Raw genomic sequence first — 22,451 nt, 5'->3', positions numbered from 1 at the left:
TTTTCTGCTTTTCATTTAACTCCACCTTACATGTGCAGGAAAGTGCATGTGGCAGGATATCCATCCGCATTATCATTACTGTTGTTATTGTCATCATTAACACTATCGCCATTATCGTTACTGACCTCATCATTGCCTGCACACTCAAGTGGGCGGGAAGACATCCAAGGGCATAGCAGGACTGAAGCCCCACCAATGCCATGCAGCACAAACGCACGCACGCACGCGCACACACACACACACACACACACACACACACACACACACACACACACACACACACATTCCATGGAGATACCGTGTACAAATAGTGAAACAGAGTGAAAGGTGTTGTGCCCCGATAGATGGTATAGTGAAACAGTGAAGGGTGCTGAGCTGTGGAAGATACAGTGAAACAAACAGTATATCACCTCAATACGTACTGTGAACGGTAATGTGTGTAGATGCACGCCGTGAAATAGTGAAAGGCTCTGTAACCTTTATATATACAGTGAAACATGCAGTGAGCCACGCTGTGCCCTGATGGATGCAGTGGAGCATACAGTGAAGGACACGGTGCCCTTCAGCTAAAGTGAAGCATCCTGTGAACAGTGCGGGTCCTGATAAAGTGAAACACAACAAAACTGTGTTGCTCCAGTAAACCAGCAAGCGGTGCCCTGGCATGCGCTGCAACAAGGTGATGTAACGGTTACCTGATGGATACAGTGAAACGTAAGTGAATGGTGTCCTTACAGTGAATTATAACATCAGTACTCTAGCAGGTATAGTGAGACACACAGTGAGCCGTGCAATGTACAGGTGTACAGCTTAAAATTGTGAAATAATGAACGTTTACCTTAACTATACTAACAAAAACCTAACAACATAAGGAAAGCTGCGGCACGTCAGTATGGCCGCACGCGGCAGTCCCTGTATAATGACAGGTCTGACGTCTTCAACGTAAAGGAGAGACCCGCTCAGCTGGTGCACAGCAACGCATCCCCCATTCCTATGCTGCTTGGGGATCCAAGGTCGCACATAAACCAACAAAAACACTTAGGTGAGTTTCGGCTTCTACTGGCAGTGAGAATGAGAGAAAACGTGGACTAATCCATCAAGAGGGAGTGACTAGCGGTGGTGTTCACCGATACCAAAAGTGACTCGCGAGGGAGGGAAGGGTGAAGCTCAGGCGGGAACACGCACGTGCACTGGCTTCACTTGTCTCCCCACAAGCAGGTTTTACTTGAGGGTGACAACGCTGTTAATTTGGTGAGATTCGCTCCGGATGTACAGTGCTACCTGTCACAGGTGAAGGGACTGCAGTCACGGCAAAAGACAAGCCCCAAGGAAGGTACAATCAATACTTTATTAACTAGGCCTCCTTCATGATGTCACTGGGGACCTGGAACTCTATGGCGCAGGGTTCCTCCTTTCAGCAGTCTGCCTCTGCGTGGGAACTGCTTGTGTGGTGGTCAAGTTGAAGTCTGGAGGCAGAGCAGCTAATACCATACCATAGCGGCCATTTTCTTTCTGCTGGATGCAGTCAGCACTTCGGCCGAGGAAGACGAGTTGCGTAAGGTTGCCGCAGCCGCTGTGGCTGAGGAAGGTAAAATCGAGGGGCATCGCTCTCTACTGCTGTAATGCCATCTTTCTTATTTGCTTCCATTTCACCTTCTTCCTTTTCTTTTTCTTTGATACAGCTTTGTATCACCTTCATTTATTATTTATTTATTGGTCTTTTATTTATTTTCTTTCTTACACCTTCTTTTCAAACCTTTCACCTTTCTCTTATTCCTATTCTTTTCTTTGCTGTAGTCTCCTCCTACAGGAGCCTGGTGGCTTCTTGCAGCTTCCCTTATTTTATTATCTTCCTTCTCTTCCTTTTAGTTTAATTCACACATTTCTTGGTTCAGATCACCAAACACTAAAATCTTTTTAGCAAATGATGTTTGCTAACGAGGAATACTTAACGCAACAACAACTGCAAAGTATTGGAAGATAGTGAGCTGACTTATTTTGGGTCCATTCTGTGTTTATCTTGGTGGCGCGTGAGTCACGCACGTTGGTGGCGCTGCATTTGAAGCTGTTTACAACAATAACGGGAATGCCGAATCAAGTCGCGCGCTAGCCCAGCACCAGGCGAGCCATTTACGAGCAGCTAACAGTAACATGGCTGCAAAAGGATGTATAAAGATGTATAGAGGCTTAAGAGGATGGAAGTAAGGGTTATAAAGGAGCAGAGCATAAGAATATGGAGACTAGTGTCAAGAGGAAGGAGTGGATGAAGGCATGTAGTCATAAATAAGAATGATGCAGAAGTTGTAATTAAAGGAACTGATGTTCAAAATGTTTCACAATTAAGTTTTGTGAACGTCGACGTACTAAATAATGTATTTATACATATGTTCTGAAGAGAGCAATGAACACGACGGCTCGCAACATATCACCTGAGTTTAGCATCATTCCTCCGTCCAACAGTTCCTCTGCACTCAGTCTTCCTGCCCAGCGCTTGCCCAACTCTTAGGTAAGACTGGAAGATGAAATGAAAGTGAAATACTGATAGCAAGGCAGAACTCCACATTCAAGGACCTTACTGATTTGTCATGGGCACGCTTTCTTCTTCTTTTAGCATCTTTTAGCCACACAGGTCATCACATCAAGGCTGGAGGATGGCGGCGATGCAGTGAAAAAAATAAATAAATAAATAAAAATAAATAAATAAAGACTAGTGTAGCAGCGGCGGAAATAAGACGGTTAACTCTCTTCATCTTCCAGTACTGCCTTGGTGAATACAGAAAACTTGACGCAAAATGAGGGTGCAGGAAGAGAGAGAGAGAGAGAGAGAGAGAGAGAGAGAGAGAGAGAGAGAGAGAGAGAGAGAGAGAGAGAGAGAGAGAGAGAGAGAGAGAGAGAGAGAGAGAGAGAGAGAGAGAGAGAGAGAGAGAGAGAGATTTACTGGCCTATTACATACATTAGCATTGTATGTATTTTATGTACAGGTACAGTAGAGGCTCAGGGTGTCACGCCGGACCTACCGTACAGACCTCAAAAACAAACATGCCGATGAGGTCAGACATTAGGCCTAAATGTCATAATTATGCAAACACAGACATATGTAGGCAAGTGATATGAAAATTTGTTATAGAGTTTGTGTGGAGAGAGAGAGAGAGAGAGAGAGAGAGAGAGAGAGAGAGAGAGAGAGAGAGAGAGAGAGAGAGAGAGAGAGAGAGAGAGAGACGAAGTAGTGGCGTAATGACGAGGCAGTCAGTCATTCAAAACACTCCACTTTCAAATAACCCTGTGAAAGATAATCTGGGGTCGGTTGGTGAGGTGCGGTGCGTAACACAAACTCGAGTGGGATGGCCAGGCAATCTCGCTTCTCTGCGTGGGATACATTAGCTCCTTCACGGCTGCCTCCACGAACCATACTCTGAAACACTTCTGCGCTTATCTCCACTGGTTTCAAAAAGATTTACCAGAAGTGACACGGGTTTTTAGGGGTGTTTTTACGATTTTAGTGACATATTAACAAGACTTTTGCATTATTAAAAGGAAAAATATTCTTGAGAACCCGGGCCTTGGAAAATAGTCGTGGTGGGAGAGCAAAGCGTTTCTAAATACGGGCTACCCATTTAGTTCTGGTATTTCCTGCTCAATTATAATAGTGCAGTACGGTACGAGACACGCCAGTGGGGTTATAAATGTACTCAAAGGAAAGTAAGCGTTCTAGGGAGCGTGTGGCGTTAACTCAGATTAGCGTGTCATACGTAACCTGCCCCTGGTCAAAAGTCGCTACCCGCCCCAGTCACCTTCGCTCCCTCCCTTGGGCCTGCACTCACTGCCGCGGTCTGACCTCATGGCCGGATTTATACATTCGTTTATTTCATGTCGATGGTGGTGATGGCAGAACCAAATACTAATGGTAGGGATTTTCTAACCTAAGTCATTGAGCTTTTTCTCTTTCTTTCTTACATATATTGCTTTATTTTTATTCATTTTTTTTTTTTTTGTAAACTTTTTGGTTTACCTCGAGCCCCGCTACGGTCACCATCCTCACCTCCCTTTCTTTCTTCCTTATCTATTTATTTTATCTATTCTTATGTGTTCTACTTTTTTTTTTTTTTCTGTATTAGCTTCATTTATTTATTATTCTTTCTTCCGAGGAGTACAAATCATGTCCAGCAGGGAGGTCAATGGTCACATCACAGGCAGGCTTGCCTGAGGCCGTCTGGTGTGCCTTGCTGTCACTCACGGAGGGAAGGAGTGCGGGAAATGTACTATGATAAGCTCCCCCTGCTGAGATCACCTTGGATGATACACACACACACACACACACACACACACACACACACACACACACACACACACACATCTAAGATCATCTGAGCAGGGGGGAACTTTATATATATATATATATATATATATATATATATATATATATATATATATATATATATATATATATATATATATATATATATATATATGAAATTTTAATATTACATACTTATCTGAAACGGAGGGTAACAATGATATTTTATTAAGTGGATCTGAGTGTTATGGAATGAAAGATAATGTAAAGAAACATCCATGCCCAGGTGTTTGTACAGGGGCTTGACAGTACCAATTGTCCATTCAAAAGGAATAACTGCAGTCTTCAGAATTAAGTTGAACAACTGCACCATGACAGCAATAAATGTACCAGGGCAAAGTTTAAAAAATTCATTGATTATATTGTGAATTCCTCAACGTATCTCTTTATTTAATTTTATGTAAATGCAGCATTCAAAATCGTCAAATCGTTTCAACTTTCTGAAAATCGTCAGTTTTTTTTTAAACGCGCCCTGCGACTCATTTCTCTGCCCTTCCTGTCGAGTGTTAAAAGGCCCTATACACGCTCAGGCGGCCGGACAGCCGGCCTGTGTCACCTACTAATTATTCAGTTCTGCCCCAAGGCAACACTCAGTTCTAGCGAGATACCGCGGAGTCAAGATCATGGCCTCTCCCATGGGTACGGATGAGTTAGACCTACATGCGACTGCAGCTGCTGTAGTGACCTACAAGATATTACTGAAGACCAAGAAGAGAAAGACTAACTTCTTTCTATAATAATGAACGCCATTAACTTTACGAGCACAAGTGTTGGACAAGTGTAGCCGCGCCTCATCCAGTGTGTGTGTGTGGGTGGATGGCAAGTTATTGTAATTATTATTATTATTATTATTATTATTATTATTATTATTATTATTATTATTATTATTATTTATTATTATTACTGTGATCATTATAAGGTTGTTTCCAATCTTTGTGTGTGTGTGTGTGTGTGTGTAAATTTAAATGTGCTAATGATAATTTACGGCTTATTGGAGGCAGCTACGATGACACTTGTACACAGGACCCCAAATGAACACAGTGAGATATGAATATAATGTAGAAGATTAATTTCATTACTTTTGAAATGTTTTTTTTTTTTTTCATAATTAGCGTAAGCAGTATTTAAAGCCTTACTACTATGTATTTCCTAATACATCTGAAATGTCAAAACTGTTTTCAATTAAAACCTTGAACCTTGAACTTGGCAAAATTAGTAACTGAAATAACAATGTTTTTTTTTGGCAGAACTATATATGCGGTCAAGTATGTTCACTGTTGTGATACCCAAGGGAAGCCATGATACAGCAATCATTATTGTCTCACACTGGGGCAATACGATGTCTATACAGAAACTCTTATACCCTGTCACTACGAGTACTTAAAGGTTTAAAGGTTTAAGGGTGCAGAGAGCTGCCAAGTGATCTCCAGGATGAAGAATTCAGTAAAAGCTAATGTCGAGTTTACCCCATCATACCTCCGTCTTCTGTTCACGGCGAGCAGGAAACTTGCCCTTTGTTCCACTTATTTTTATTTATTTATTTCTTTTTTGTTTTGTTCTTTAGTTGTACATTGTCCAATAAGGCTATATAACAAATCTTTTCGTCAGAGAGAGAGAGAGAGAGAGAGAGAGAGAGAGAGAGAGAGAGAGAGAGAGAGAGAGAGAGAGATGGCGATATAAATCATGTAATGAGACGGCAACAGCTGCAGCGGCACAACCAGCGCGGAGACGTCAATAAAATTTTTGCTTGCCAGTAGGGATATTTTCACCACCTCCGGGCCGTCCTTGAGACTGTAAAGCGCCGGGCCACTCCACGGAGCGGTAAATCTGAAAAACAAATAGGTGTACGAAAACTGACTGGATACCACGAGAAGGTACTGAACATGTACGTACTGTCCTGAGACGCTAAGCTAAATGGTCACTAAGTTGTATATGGAAACAAAGTGATATTTTATCCTATATACGAGAAAAAAAAAAAAAATTCTTCCCAGCCACAATTTGATATTCACGTATTTACCTACACTACACGTAACAATAGCGAAATGAAGTCGTTGTACATTAGCATCATGATAAACAGTAGCCATTACTTTATTATCCGACTGAGATAAGGTGTGTGTGTGTGTGTGTGTGTGTGTGTGTGTGTGTGTGTGTGTGTGTGTGTGTGTGTGTGTGTGTGTGTGTGTGTGTGTGTGTGTGTGTGTGTGTGTGTGTGTGTGTGTGTGTGTGTGTGTGTCACTGCAATCAGGTTGTTTACCTGTGATTTCTGAATACTCGGTTCTCTGCCTGGTCTAGTGTGTTTTATAAGATCTTTACGTATCGTCAGTAATACACTGTAACAAGTGGTTCAAATGCTCGCTACACTTAAGTTTCCATAGTTTGTTCCACGCTCTACCCTCCCTCATCTATATAAAAAAAAAATATATATATACAGTATCAAGTCTTTCCGCGATTTATTTTACTCAATTTGGTAGCAGCAACCTCTCTCTCTCTCTCTCTCTCTCTCTCTCTCTCTCTCTCTCTCTCTCTCTCTCTGGTGCTGGCGAGCTGTCATCATTCAGCTGGGAGACTGCCGCTGACTCAACACGTGGAGTGATTGGTAGCTGTGATTATCAACATTAACTTTCCACATCATGCATCTGGTTTTTTTGTTTTGTTTTGTTTTTTTGCAATATTATTTTACTGATAGAGTAGGAGAAACACGTCTTCTTTTTCTTCCATTTTGTACACAAAGTTTTCCGTCTGCGAGGAAATGGACCACTGTTACCAGATCGTCCTCATCAAAACAAGAACTGCCAAACTGACTGTGATGAGCTTAAGTCCTCAAATGAAGAACAAAATATCACATGCGCTGAGAGGAAGATTTTTTTTTTTTCATTCTGGATTATGTGAAATACTAGAAAAAAAAAAATGGAAAATATGATGAGGTTTACCTTCACCAAGGCCTCCTGGTGAGCCCAGCAAGCGGAGGTACTGGCCAACAACAGCGTATCTTTTGCTTCAGAGCACTGTCGAATAAGAGCATGAAGCCCTCCAAGTTAGTTATATATTTCCAGACGAAACACGGTAGTCCGTACAAACACATGCCATGTGCATTTTGTTTCTCTTTAGTACAACGCAACATGACTGCGCAGGTTAAAGGCCACATCCACTGGATAAAAACAGCTAAAGAGCTAGGATACTGTTGTTCAATAAATTCCCTGAGAGAAAATGCCTCACTGGACTGATGGAAACTGTTCATGCCCTTTGCAGCTGAAATTATCTGGAAAATACAATGGGAAGAGATAGCGAAGGAATTAACAAAAATTCCAGTACAGTATCAGATGGTGTGAAGCACCGCACCTCATCCATGTCTGACGACATAATGAAATCAAAACACCGCACGTCTCCTGAACGACTGCCGTGCAGGTTGATGAGTCAGTCATGGAGACTGAAGAAAGACATGAAGGCATGAAGAAATTTTCTGGCCTCAGTGTTCTCATAAGTTCTGTGTGCGTCATCAGGCAGCTATGAAAGTAAGGAAGATGACATGCTTATCAGTTTTATCACGGAGATCCTCATGCTGTCCACTACAAACAGTCAACAACAAGTCTCATTAGAAAGTAATTATCATTTACTAAAAATAAAAATAAACTAATTGATCACAAAAAAATGTAAGAATGTCACGTCATTTGTAACTTGAAGGGATATTCACTTTATTTTCCGTTATGCAAATAGCAGTTACTCGATTTTTTTCTTATCACAATGTTTGCAATAAAAAAAAAAGAAGAAAAAACGATAATAAACACCACTTCCTGTGAAGAGAAAGAAAACTTTTCTAAGTCATGTTTACATTAACTAAAATTGTAAAAACCCAAAGCCCCACAACCTTACTTGGGCATGGGGCGCGCCTTAAAGTAGATCGGTAATATACCTTTATGCTCGGGTACCGGGTTCGACCTCCGACATGGCGCCTTTCTTTGAGTCTCTTGATCAATTGCGCACTATTTCAGTATTTCAACGTACTGATAGCATTCTGGCTGTGACCTAGTCTGAGGCTACACAAGTGGTCTGAGGCAATACAGTATTGGCAGTGAACTGTGACCTTAACTGTCGGGCGGGCGACCATGATATGATCATTACAAAATGCCATCCTATCCTATCCTGTACCAAGGGGCTCCAGTACAATATGCTGCACGGTGTTGTGGGTTTATAGTACCATATAATTATAGCCAGCGTCATGATAGCGTGCCGCCGCTAGTTTTTCTCACTGAGCGGGGGACCCCTGACGAAAATACAAATTTGTATACATGACCTCATGTAAATCATCAGTAACTCTCCTTTATTTAAGCAATCTCATACTGAACGGGCGTCATTCTGTAAATATATACACCACGTCTCCGAAATTCAGCAATACCTAAATATAAGAAAGATAGGACAAAATGTTTCCTGGAATCTCCTCCCGTAACCACCTCGTTCATCATATTCTGCCCGCACCTCCACTGCTTTCAAAAGGCTCTACTTGAAGTTAAACGGGTTTTTAAGAGGGTTTTTAAGGTTCTAGGGAGAGGTTAACATGATTTCTATATTATCAACAAAAGAAACTCTTGAAAACACGGCTAATCATCTCTGCGGCCTTAGAAAACAGTCCTAGTGAAAGAGCAAAGCGCTTTAGAACACAGCGCGCAGTGCATCGCCTGAGCCACGTCCCCATCCCCAGCAGACACAGCTGTCCTGATCAAAGCTGCTGAGGATAATTAAACTGCAATCCCTCCTGTGCATACCTCACCACACATGTGCCACAACCATTGGCTATGTTAATGGAAAGTTGTGCCTTCATTATGTGAATATTTTATTTATGTGTAGGTATATTACGTTCATTACATACTTTATTGCTCTCTCTCTCTCTCTCTCTCTCTCTCTCTCTCTCTCTCTCTCTCTCTCTCTCTCTCTCTCTCTCTCTCTCTCTGTGTGTGTGTGTGTGTGTGTGTGTGTGTGTGTGTGTGTGTGTGTGTGTGTGTGTGTGTCTCTCTCTCTCTCTCTCTCTCTCTCTCTCTCTCTCTCTCTCTCTCTCTCTCTGTGTGTGTGTGTGTGTGTGTGTGTGTGTGTGTGTGTGTGTGTGTGAATGTTTTTGTACTCTGAAATGGTATATTTTTGGCATAAAATACAAGAAATCAGAAAGTATAATTTTTTTCAAAATCATAGTCAATGGCTTGTACATCGTTATCATGAAGGAAAAATGTATACAAATAATCTGTGTTTTCCTTCAAAGTAGTTATGGTTATTGTAAAAGAAGTACCAAAAGGAACATTGGCAAATATGTTATCCTCTATTTTCATCTTCCTCCTCCACCTGGGTCTGCAGTGGCCACAATATACCTTCTCTGTCCAGCCCTGCACCATTTAAGCTGCATTACTACACTGCAAACTGCTCCACTCATTTTTGTCCCTAATTAATGCAACTCTCACAACTGTGACTGTTGCTTCCTCCCTTAAATCTTCAGCCATTATCAACCATTATTTACATAATTTATTTCCATAATAATATCCCAAAGTATTCATCTTAATATAATGTAGATATCCACACTTCTCTTTGTTGTATGAAGGCATATTGAAAAAAATAGTATGTACTTGTATGATATACTCATACTCATTTTAACATTAACATACAAGCATTTTCCACAAAGCCTGTTTAAAAGTCCTCCACTTTAGGGTTACTTAAATGAAAAGTGCAACATCATTCATAGTCATTTAGCATTAAAAAAAAAAAAAAAAAATTAATGACTCTGCATCAAATTAGTTAAACAAATCTTCAGCATTTCTTCAGCAAACACTTTGCTGTGGCACACAATTCAAGAATCCCAGGGCTCTAATTTGCAAACTTCCTCATCATAACATACCCTTTTGATCCTTCTTAATGGGGTTCATGCCCCTTGCCACACCCACTGCTACAGTGTGAGAAACATGAGCCTCTTTCAATCCCCAGCCATCATAAATCTTCCAGAGAGCACCAAACAAATTCCCAAAACTCAGTACCTCATCACCACAACAGTACCTTCATAGATATCTGACCACCATTGGTGGGGAACCACCTGTACAATACAATACCTAACCAAATACAATACAAATACAATACAACCTGAAAGTGACATCCTGACATCAATTCAAGCAACTATGGCATACTGCAGAATACTTTGGGATGCCAATTATCTTATTTGGATGGAGATCATTTGATGTTGCTTGTGAAGCACATGTGTACAAGCACTCTCAGTTATTGGAACAATGCTGTTAAATACCAGGCTCACCAGCAGATGCATGTCGGATGACACTGCGAGTCACAAAAATTCCTAATTGAAATGCTCTTCCTCTTCGGCTGGTTACTGCTTGAATCATTTTAATATGAACTTTACTTCATACAACACCTTCAAATCCCAAGTTTTATATTTTTCCTTCCTCCATTATAAAAATTAATCCATTCTTTCAATATCTCTTGAATATTCACCTTTGTATACAGTACATTTAATTCATGAGTAGAGAATATTTGTTAGGCTTTTGCCTTTCAGTGAAATTGTAATTCCTTATGTCAATTTTTCTATTTTATCTTATTTATTTTGTTTTTGCTTAGGTATTTTCACTAATTTTTCAGATATTTTCTGGTCACTGGATGCTACAACTAATCAGTAACTTGCACTTTTTTTTTTTTTTACATACTTGGCAAGGTGATGCTTCTGCCACCCTGTCTCTCACCAGTACACCCTATCCCTGACTATACTGTCTCGGGATTGTTTCTTTACCTTATTAAAGACATATGCACAGAATTATGGAAAAGGTCCTTCAAAGTTCTTTTTAGACTTTCAAGACTTACTTTGCACAGTATTCAGGGAAGTAATCACTAAAGATCACTAAGCAATGGGAGATACAACAGAAACTTATACACTGTTACATGATTCTGAGGATTTTGCATACCTACAACCAATTTTCAAGAGAAACGTCAGCAACCTATATGGGTACCTACTGAAACTATCTAGGCTAGACAACAGACCACAGACCTCACTCAAGTTACTAGTTCCCCCTTAGTCATTCATAACTGCATTTACAACTGACACATTCAAATCTCACTATCAAAAACACACCAGAAAAGATCACCTTTTATCTGCCCAATAAGCGTCCACAAATAAATGCAAGGGTATTATTACAGAAATACAACTAAGGGCATCTTGTGCATCTTCTGGTGCAAAATACAGCATTCCTCATCGTTATAAATGTCAATACTGTCCCAATTATAAAAAATATCTATACAATGTGTTACAAAGTATGAGGCAATTAGGTCAGGCATATTCAGGTGAAAAAATAAATATATAAAATAAATAAAAATAAATAAATAAATAATGAACTGTGATGGTAATAATGTACATGCATAAAAATGAAGCATACAGAAAATTATAGCTTTGCTACCCAAAATGAGGCTGATGTAATTCTGTTCATTTATCAACATAAGTACAGGAAAATAAGGCCATAAAACATAAAAATGAGGCTGATGTAATTCTGTTCATTTATCAACATAAAGTACAGGAAAATAAGGCCATAAAACATAAAAATGACAATGATAATGATAGATGACTGTGATAATGAAGCAATATACTGGGCTTGTGTGCCAGAGAGACATGTCTTGTGTTGCTGGGTGGCTGTGCTCCTGCCAGGGATTACATCACAAGGCTAAGGGAAACAAGAGATGGCTGTTGTCTATCACCAAAGCCCATTTGATTAAGTAACAGTTTGGTATATTAGCCAGTCATGTTCAGCAGTAATAACTGTAAAAAAAAAAAAAGAAAAAAAATGTCATTGCTGATAAATTTCCCTAACAATGTCTGATCTGTGGGCTGCAAATATTGTCAGCTTCCATTCAATGAGTGTCAGATATTTTCTTACAAAACATTTCCCTCCTGATTTATTTCACCCTCATAAATTTTATTCCTCCAAGCATTTTTCTCTCTCTCCTTGTTTATTACACCATTAACTTCATCTAGAATTTAAATGTAAATCACTGACAGTAATTTCAACGAACAGGTATTTCATGACCACATCACAGTGCTGTCTAATATATCACGGGAAGAAACTGTTAAAATGTTCATGAGAGAAAAAAAATATATAAAAAATAAATAAATAAATAATAAAAAAAAAGGGAATATATCCATAGGGAATCTGTCAGGGAGAAGAAATCAGAATGGAGCAATAACATGAGGGGTTAGGGAGCATCAGATGGGTTGGGGAATGTCAAGAAGCAAAGATGTCCTGGGAGGAAATCTGTTATTGGGGGACATAATCAGAGTTGGGGAATGTCTGGGGGATAGAGAGCAAAGGTATCCTGGTGGGAGTTTATCAGTGGAGGTATGCCAGGGGGTTAGAGGGCAAAGAGGGCATATGTCGGTGGGGGAAATATCAGTGAGGAAATGTCAATAAGTTTGGAAACATAAGGAGTATAGAATAGCAAGGGGATGGGTGAGGCCTGCCATTGGATACATCACCACGAGTCACGCACAGCAGGGAACATAATCGCGGCATCCCTTCAACAGGTGCCAGCTGGTCCGCCTCAGGTGAGACACGAACACACTCACCTGGGTCTTCGTCTGATCTACTGCTGTCCAGAAGGCCCCTCCTCTCCATCCTGATGGGGAAATTCAGGTCCATCCGTTCATCAGGAACATACACTCATGAATGCTACACAAGATGAACGCTGTAATGTAACTTGTTGAACAGCCAGGTGAGCCGTCGTACAATTTAATGACCTTGGCTGAGCAGAACACTATGTTTGCATCTTTAACTCCTTTCCTCTTCTTCCTTCCCTGTATTTGCGCAGTACGGTTTTACTTATAGTATTTTTATATTTACTGACTATTTTGCACCTTCCCGCTTTTTCTGTGGTTTGATTTATACACCGTTAGTTTCCGTGACACTTTTCCGCTAGTCTTCAATACAACACCATGTTGGCCATTTCGGCTTCGGACATCGGTATTTTGATAGATGATTCGGCCTCTAAATCATCATTATTATTATTATTATTATTATTATTATTATTATTATTATTATTATTATTATTATCATCATCATCATCATCATCATCATCATCATCATCATTTCCAAGTCTAGGTTAGATTTAGATTCATTCAGTTCATTAATTTCACTGTTGGGTCCTATTTTGCCGAGAAATAAAAGATCATATTTGGGAAATTGTTAAAGTCATCTCCTTAATTCCCATGTTCTTATACATGACTCCAATATCGGGTGTGTGTGTGTGTGTGTGTGTGTGTGAGTGTGTGTGTGACGATCATTAAAGTGATGGGTATGGCCAGCGGTATATTCTGTGTTGCGTATAATAGCAGTGGCTCCCATCCTTCCGGAAGCCTATGATAGATTCATGTACTCTCGCGCCTAAAACGATTAAAAACTTTAATATTTCACTTTTTTCTTTAGTTTTATGTCTGAAAATAAATAAATATTAGTATTAGGTCTCTATTTTAAACAGAAAATAGCTATTCGGTCCTAAATAATTGTTACATAGGTGCTAAATATACAATAAAATCAAAATGCCACATCTCAAACCTGTGAAGCGCGAGTTGCGTGTGAGTGTAATATGCTAATATACAGTATATAATACATAAATTTATAATAACATAGTCTTAATTTGAATAAGTTTCTTAATTGGCACTTTTCTAAAACATCTTTTCGTACTGTGCACTTTTACACATATACACTGGTCATGTCATGTCTCCCTTCATGTGCCCCAATATTTCCATGAAGGTACCTTTGCAACAATTCATGCAGCCTGGGATGCACCATGCACCCAGGTTCACTATCAGTGATATAGAGGTTCTCATGTTGATGACGTGTTAGTTATTCAACTTAGGCTGACGACAGAGGAACGCGGGCTGTTTTGATTCCCTCATTAACCACCGTAATATTGCACCTCTTATTCTTCCGTCGATATTTCCAAGGTTGTTCAATATATATATATATATATATATATATATATATATATATATATATATATATATATATATATATATATATATATATATATATATATATATATATATATATATATATATATATATATATATATATATATATATATATATATATATATATATATATATAAAACTGATCTAAATAAATAACTTGCCTCTGAAACACCGTCTGGTATGCATACATAATGAATATTTTTAGTGTTATACTTTTCATCACTGCAAGCGTTTATTTATTTATTTATTTTTATGCCATGGAGATAATATTAATATATATATATATATATATATATATATATATATATATATATATATATATATATATATATATATATATATATATATATATATATATATATATATATATATATATATATATATATATATATTTTTTTTTTTTTTTTTTTTTTTTTTTTTTTTTCCTTTTCTTTTTTCATTATTATTATTATTATTATTTTTTTTTTTTTTATGTAGGAGGGACAACGGCCAAGGGCAACAAAAATACAATAATAAAATAAAAAAGAAAAGAAAAAAAGGTCACTGAGATGCCGGTCCCCGAATAGGGTACGAAGCAGTAGTAAAAAATTGAAGGATAATTGTCTTGAAACCTCCCCCTTGAAGGAATTCTGGTCATAGGAAGGTGGAAATATAGAAATAAGCAGGGAGTTCCAAAGTTTACCAAAGAAAGGGATGAATGTTTGAGAATACTGGATTACTCTTGCATTAGATAGGTGGATAGAATAGGGGGAGAGAAAGAAAGAAAGTCTTGTGCAAGGAGGCCGTGGGAGAAGGGGAGGCATGCAGTTAGGAAGATCATAAAAGCAGTTGGCATGAAAATAGCGGTACAAGACAGCTAGAGATGCAACAGTGCATCGAAGAGAAAGAGGCTGAAGACAGTCAGTTAGAAGAGAGGAATTGATGAGACGAAAAGCTTTTGATTCCACCCTATCTAAAAGAGCGGTATGAATAGAACCAACCAGATATGTGAAGCATACTCCATACATGAACGGATAAGGTTCTTGTACCGAGTTAGCAGTTGGGAGGGTGAGAAAAACTGGCGGAGACGTCTCAGAATGCTTAACTTCATAGAAGCTGTTCTAGCTAGAGATGAGATGTGAGGTTTCCAGTTTGGATTATAAGAAGAGGACAAACCGAGGATGTTCAATATAGACGAGGGGAACATGTGAGTATCACTGAAGAAGAGGGGATAGTTGTCTGGAAGGTTGTGTTGAGTTGATAGATGGAGGAATTGAGTTTTGAAGCATTGAACAATACCAATTTTCTGCCGCAATCAGAAATTTTGGAGAGATCACAAGTCAGGCGTTCTGTGGCTTCCTTGAGTGAACTGTTTACTTCCTGAAGGGCTGGACGTCTATGAAAAGACGTGGAAAAGTGCAGGATGATATTATCGGCGTAGGAGTGGATAGGACAAGAAGTTTGGTTTAGAAGATCATTGATGAATAATAGGAAGAGAATGGGTGACATGACAGAACCCTGAGGAACACCACTGTTAATAAATTTAGGAGAACAGTGACCGTCTACCACAGCAGCAACAACTTGAGATGAAGTCACTGAAAGAAGGACAGAAGATGTAGGAGGGTAGTTTGAAAATCAAAGTTTTGTGCCAGACTCTATCAAAAGCTTTTGATATGTCCAAGGCAACAGCAAAAGTTTTGCCAAAATCTCTAAAAGAGGATGACCAAGACTGAGTAAGGAAAGACAGAAGATCACCAGTAGAGCGGCCTTGACGGAACCCATACTGGCGACCAGATAGAAGGTTGTGAAGTGATAGATGTTTAAGAATCCCTTACACTTGTGCAAAGTATAATTCTATCAGTCAGTCATATTAATCTAGCTCTCTTACTTGTTTCGTACGTCACCGACACCAGCCACACCGAGCGCCTCCCCAGAACACTCCGACTCGCCGACGCACGCACATCATCCACGGTAGGGATTCATCTCAGGTTCTTCTACTGTGGATCACTTTTCATTATTGATGTTATAGGTTTATTTTTGCTGTAACTGGTGAGTCATGAGACATCTTGGTCATGGCAAATTTTCTGTGATACCTTTTATTTTTACATTTACATATGTAACTCATTATGTGCTCATAGTGTTGAATACTTGTTAAGTTTTATATATATATATATATATATATATATATATATATATATATATATATATATATATATATATATATATATATATATATATATATATATATATATATATATATATATATATATATATATATATATATATATATATATTCTCTTTTAGGCATACGAGATTGTAAGCGACTGCAACTTCTGCATTGTTCAGCTTCTGCTGTGTTTTCTCTGCTTGTCTCTAATTCTCTTTTTTGAGCGGCAAGAGCCCCGAGGAGCTGTCCAAAAGTTAAACTGTTGTATGCGACGTTTCGTTCCTGCCTAGGGAACATCTTCAGGCGAAGTGAGGCAAGGCAGAGTGTGTGTGTGTGTGTGTGTGTGTGTGTGTGTGTTGATTGTCAGCATGTAGACCTCCCTATATCCAGGTCGGATGGAGAATAGCCTGTCTTCTCATTGGTAGGGAGGCGGCTTGTCGAGAGCGGGTAAGCGTGACTTCTGACTGACTGGTCGGCGGCGCGGGGGTTTTCCGTGTTTTGCGTTTCATGGTGGGGAGGACTTAAAAATTCTGTGCTTGTGTGTTGGTGGACATTTCTGAACTTGTATGTAGATGGCCTTTAAGAACAGTAGTCGGAGTGGGTCTCTTTTGTTGTTTAAAATTTTTGTTCCTTCTTCCAGGTTCTTTCGTGGTATATTTGGCCTGTGTTCGGTTAGGTAGTGATTCTTGACTGCTCCGTCTTGTGGATGACAGGTAAGGCGCCTCGACAGTGTAGTCGCATCATCCATGGACTTCGTAAAAGCTCAACAGCAATAGGTATCTGTGGAGGAATTAGTGGAGGAAACAGAAGAGCAGAAAGAAGAGGAGGAAGATGGAGAGACGGAGCACGGGCAGGGGGGTGGGGAAACAGCCAAAACAGCTGACTGCCACAAACGTAAGGAAGTTGATGGAGTTGCGTGAGCTCCTAAAAGATAAAGTTATGGAGCTGGATCCTGAGCTCACAAATACATCAACGCAGTGTTGTTGCCTGATAGTGAATTCTACAGGAATCACTTAAATAAGAGGCAGTAGGCACTCATCAGTGCTTACTTTAAGGCACCTGTAGCAGTCACCCCTCAATGAAAAGGAAGAACTTAAATAAATCTTCGCTGCTCAAGATGATGAAGATGAAGTCTCCAACTTTGATTTTGGAAGGTTTGGGAGTGAGGGTGAAGAGTGAAGACTCAGAATAAAGTGTTTTATTTTTATTTTTTGTGTGTGTGTGTTTCTTTTCTCATATTCTTGTAAAAAGTGCTATGTGTTATTGCTAAAGTGCTTTTTTTTTCAATACAGTGTTGAGCCAGTTCACGTGTTCTTACGAATAGTGATCTGGTGTAGATGAGGAGTCCAGGTGAGTCCTAAATGTTATTTATTGTGCCTATATATAACAAGCATTTTACAGTAATTTATTGCACGCACAAAGTTACATTCATAAAAACAGTCATTACTTATGATGTGAGTACCTGGGGATAGGTTTAGGTGGAAAAATAGTTGAAATATGGAAAACTCTGAAACCAGTTAGAATTTTCTCCATGGGATCCCTTTATATTTTTTTTTGGTTTGCCTAATGTGGATTTACATAACGTGCCATGTTTGTGGAACATGTTAACTGCGTTAGGCACGGTCCTAGCATAACAAATAGGTAACATATGTAAAAAGAATTTACTGTGATAACTGAAGAAGTCATAAGTTATTTTACTTCAAGAAAATTGTTTTGTTTTTTTGTACAAAAGTATTATGATCCTGTACACATGTAATAAACATCCATATAACACTACATAGAAATGTTTTTACCAACTCATTTATATTATATAAATTACTTGATAACCAGGTACTTCCTAATACCAGTGCAAAACCAATGTCATACCATATTACAATACATATGGGTATTAATTGTATTCTCAATTATACACCATAAACAATACTATAATTGGAAACCAGCACAGGCTGAAAGGAAACATCCATGTGGTGTGCTTGCTGAAAAATTCACTTACAAAATGTATAAAGATTAATCTTCCCATAGTGAAACTAGTTGTTTTCCAACACTTGTATTAGGAAAAGAAATTATGAACCACATCCCTCCTGACAACTTGGCCAGTAGTGTTTCCATGACTAATTACAGCATCATTAACTTCAACACCACCATCGGCATCATCCAGCACCTCTTGGAGAGGGATACACCTCATAACACAGTAATTGTACAACATGCAAGCCATAGCAGTTTTCTCACATTTTTCTGGTTCATACTGTAATTGGCTGCCAGAATTGTGTAAGCACCTAAATCTGGACTTAAGAATTCCAAATGTTTGCTCAATGACCGCTCATGTTTTTTATTGGCTCTGGTTGTACAACCTAAGACAGGTTTCATGAGAAGGCCATCCTCAAAGTTGTTCTTAATCAAAGTGACCAATGACCAAGCTAAGCATGTAAGACAAGCAACTGTAGCTAATTATTGTAAGAACATTTTTCTACAGTGCATGGAGAAATTAGCAATTCCCAATGTTTTTAGCATCTTGTTTCTAAGGTAGAATGATAAATCCGGATACAGTAATGCTTTGGAAACTGTGCTAGGATAGCCAGCACAGGCCTCAGATTTTAAACTAACACAAGCTATTAAAAGGTTTAGAAAACCTAACCTAAGCATGTTAGCTTATGTTCAGTGCTATCAGTGATGTCTCACTCCTAGGAGGGCTTTTTCCTCTCTCTCTCTCTCTCTCTCTCTCTCTCTCTCTCTCTCTCTCTCTCTCTCTCTCTCTCTCTCTCTCTCTCTCTCTCTCTCTCTCTCTCTCTCTCTCTCTCTCTCTCTCTCTCTCTCTCTCTCTCTCTCTCTCTCTCTCCTCTCTCTCTCTCTCTCTCTCTCTCTCTCTCTCTCTCTCTCTCTCTCTCTTCTTCTTCTTCTTCTTCTTCTTCTTCTTCATCATTATATCATTGCTTTAACAGAAACTTGGTTAGATATGTCAGGAAAAGTATTTAATCCAGAGGTTAAGGTAGGTGATTATACACTATTCTATAAAGACAGGAAAAATAGGAGAGAAGGAAGTGTCGCATTATGCATTAGGACACATTACAGTGTTGCATTAACAGTAGAATTAAAACAGATAGTGAAACAGAGTCAATACGGATAGATATTACGGAAGGATCACAGCAGTAGTACTGGGATAAATGTACAGGCCACCAAACAGTACAAAGGAAATTAACACTCACTATGGCAGGAAATAAATAGAGCAGGAAGGTATAATCAGGTATGTGTGGTAGGAGATTTTCATTTTAGGAATATCGACTGGAGCCTGATGGTGGGTAATAGGGAAGCAGAGGAATTTCTTAAGGTAGTTCAGGATAATTTTTTAAAACAGATATTTGTAGAACCCACAAGGGGGAACAATATTCTAGTTTTAATTCTAACTAACAGGGAGGAGGCAGTCATGCAGGTAGAGGCTGGAGGACAGCTGGGTAACAGTGACAATTGGGAAATTAGGTACAAATTAAAATGGGAGGAAACTTTTAGAAGCAAAAACATTACTAAAATACCTGACTTTAGGAGAGCAGATTTTGAGGGATTAAAAAATTGCCTCCAAGGAGTTGACTGGCAACGGATGCATGGTGAGGTCAGGCCCAAGACAGAGTTGAGAGAAATAAGGCAGGATGAGAAAGGTGAGGTGAGGTGTGAGTGTGTAAGGTAAGAGGAGGGAAGAAGTGTCCAGAAGAGTTGGAGGGAGAGAAGGGGAGATATGTGTATGTTGGAGGATCAGGTTATGCTGAGATGGGAGAGGTAAGGTCGAGGCGAGTAGAAAGAAAGGAGAGGATGGAAGGGGTCGTGATGAAAGGATTAGGTGAAGTAAATGTGGATGAGTTGTATAAATATTTCATAGATAAACTGCATACAGAACAGTTAGCAAACATCCCATATAGAGCAATAAGATCACAGAAAAATTATCCTAAATGGATGACTGCTTTTTTTCTCAATTTTTTTTATTTTTATTCTCAATACAACCCTTAAATCATTGGCACTAGTGTTGATGTGGGGTCCCCAGCTGATTGGGCTGCATCTGGCAGGTGTGAGTTGCCATTTGTGTATTTACCTTGCAATGTTACCAGGTCAGATTGACACAAAAATTTATTTTAAAAGTTCTGAAACTAATTTTTAGGATAAAAAATTAACAGTTTTTCTTGATTATGTTGTATACTTGATATGTTGTATGCTTTCCATTAAAATATTATTATTATGTCTAAATAAGTTGTACTTCAATATAAGTACATTAAAAAGTAATAGATAATCACTGTTTACTTTAAATATCCCAAAATCCTGTTAATTAGAGTTGGAGTGGTGACTTTGATCTGGTATCATAACTGAGTTACAGGCACTCCCAGTAGCTCATAAATTCCGATGACTATTTACAATATAATGTGGCAGCGCCTATGTTTCAGGTATGCATCATAACAAGTTACAAGATCAGCCGTGTGAATTACATGAGCCCATAGCAGATACGATGTTTCCAGTAAACGACCCCAGGAGTGTATTGTGTAACACTTAAGACTCCTGTAAAGACTGCTTTCAAAGGCTGCAGTGAAGATTAGTCAGGTTCTCATTGATGGTGCGCAATCAAACTACTGTCAGAATCATGAAAATGTCTTTAAGAATCCACAATAACTTCCACTCAGAACATGTTTAAGGCCGGGTTCTAACCTGAGAGATAAAAAAAAAATTAAAAAAAAAAGGATTATTGCATTTTTTTTTTTAAGTTTAGGCCTTTATCTATCACCTGATAAGTCCTGCATGCATCAAACTGTCCCTTTAACAGTTTAAAGGCCAATGTTTAGTAATTTAAAGGCCGCCACATGGTGACAGTGAACGCCCACCTCTCAGTATCTTTCTCTTTTTTTCCTTTATATAAATAAAAAATTGAAATCATGTAAACTCCCATTCGAAGCATCGTTCTCTCTTTGACCAAGTCATAGAAAACGCATTTAAACATGATGATAGGTTGAGGGAAGAAGAGGAGGAGGAAGGTTTCCCGCTAACCTATGCGACGCCAACAATAGACACTGAAGTTAACTGCTTTTTTCTAATATACTGCCCATTTCTCATTATCCTACAATGAAAAGATCTTCTGCTTATAAAAAGAAGGTAGAAAGTGCTGCCAGGGCTCGTAAAGCTAAGAAGAATGAATAGCAACCTTCAGATTCCTCACTACCGCTACCACCACCACTACCACCTTCATCACCTTTTAGTAGTAATAAAAGCCCACTTTCAATGTGTGAAAAATTACTCAGTGACATGTCTGTGGCCTCTCCATCTCTCGCAAGTGAGAAGGAACAGGTTTTGATTAGAAAAGATGTTCTTCAAGAAACGTACAGTACTTGCTGACTCAAGACTACAGGAAGGGAGAGGAAAGCCAAAGCTGGTGGTGAACATTGAAGTCTCCAAGAATGGAGATCTCTGCAAAAGAGAAGAGAGTCAGAATGTGCTCCACTTTGGAAGTTAAATAGTCAAAGAATTTCTTGTAGTCAGAGGAGTTAGGTGAGAGGTATACAGCACAGATAAATTTAGTTTGAGAGTGACTCTGTAGTCGTAGCCAGATGGTGGAAAACTCAGAAGATTCAAGAGCGTGGGCACGAGAGCAGGTTAAGTCATTGTGCACATAAACACAACATCCAGCTTTGGATCGAAAATGAAGATAGAGAAAGTAGGAGGGAACAGAAAAGGGGCTACTGTCAGTTGCCTCAGACACCTGAGTTTCAGTGAGGAAAAGATGAGGTTTAGAAGAGGAGAGGTGGTGTTCTACAGATTGAAAATTAGATCTTAGACCACGAATGTTGCAGAAGTTAATGAAGAAAAAGTTGACGGAGGTGTCAAGACACTTAGGGTTGTCGACAGAAAGACAGTCCAACCTGGGGACATTTACAGTCCCCTCCCCAGATGGGGACTCCGAGGCTGGTGTAGGAATCGCCATGTTGCTAGTA

General features: G+C 39.1%; 2 protein-coding genes across 4 annotated transcripts in view; one reads left to right on the top strand and one right to left on the bottom strand.

The window, feature by feature from the left end:
• LOC135093300 (synaptic vesicle glycoprotein 2B-like) overlaps positions 1-13,319 on the bottom strand; it is a 40,277-nt gene extending 26,958 nt beyond the window's left edge. The window contains exon 1 of the mRNA XM_063992435.1: positions 12,942-13,319. Within this exon, the coding sequence (XP_063848505.1) occupies positions 12,942-13,014 (73 nt within the window). The 5' untranslated portion in view covers positions 13,015-13,319. The remainder of the gene's footprint in view (positions 1-12,941) is intronic.
• A 1,565-nt stretch (positions 13,320-14,884) lies between these two features.
• Positions 14,885-22,451, top strand: part of LOC135093365 (monocarboxylate transporter 12-B-like) — a 24,851-nt gene continuing 17,284 nt past the window's right edge. The window contains exon 1 of one of the 3 annotated variants that reach the window (XM_063992612.1): positions 14,885-16,295. The gene's annotated coding sequence lies outside the window, so the exon portion shown is untranslated. Of the gene's footprint in view, positions 16,296-16,632; positions 17,842-22,451 lie in introns of those variants that run through there. The other 2 variants (XM_063992610.1, XM_063992611.1) reach the window with 2 other exon arrangements.

This window comes from Scylla paramamosain, chromosome 42 (genome assembly GCF_035594125.1).
Source record: "Scylla paramamosain isolate STU-SP2022 chromosome 42, ASM3559412v1, whole genome shotgun sequence".
NCBI classification, from domain to species: domain Eukaryota; kingdom Metazoa; phylum Arthropoda; class Malacostraca; order Decapoda; family Portunidae; genus Scylla; species Scylla paramamosain.
This window is presented reverse-complemented; position numbering and strand designations above follow the sequence as displayed.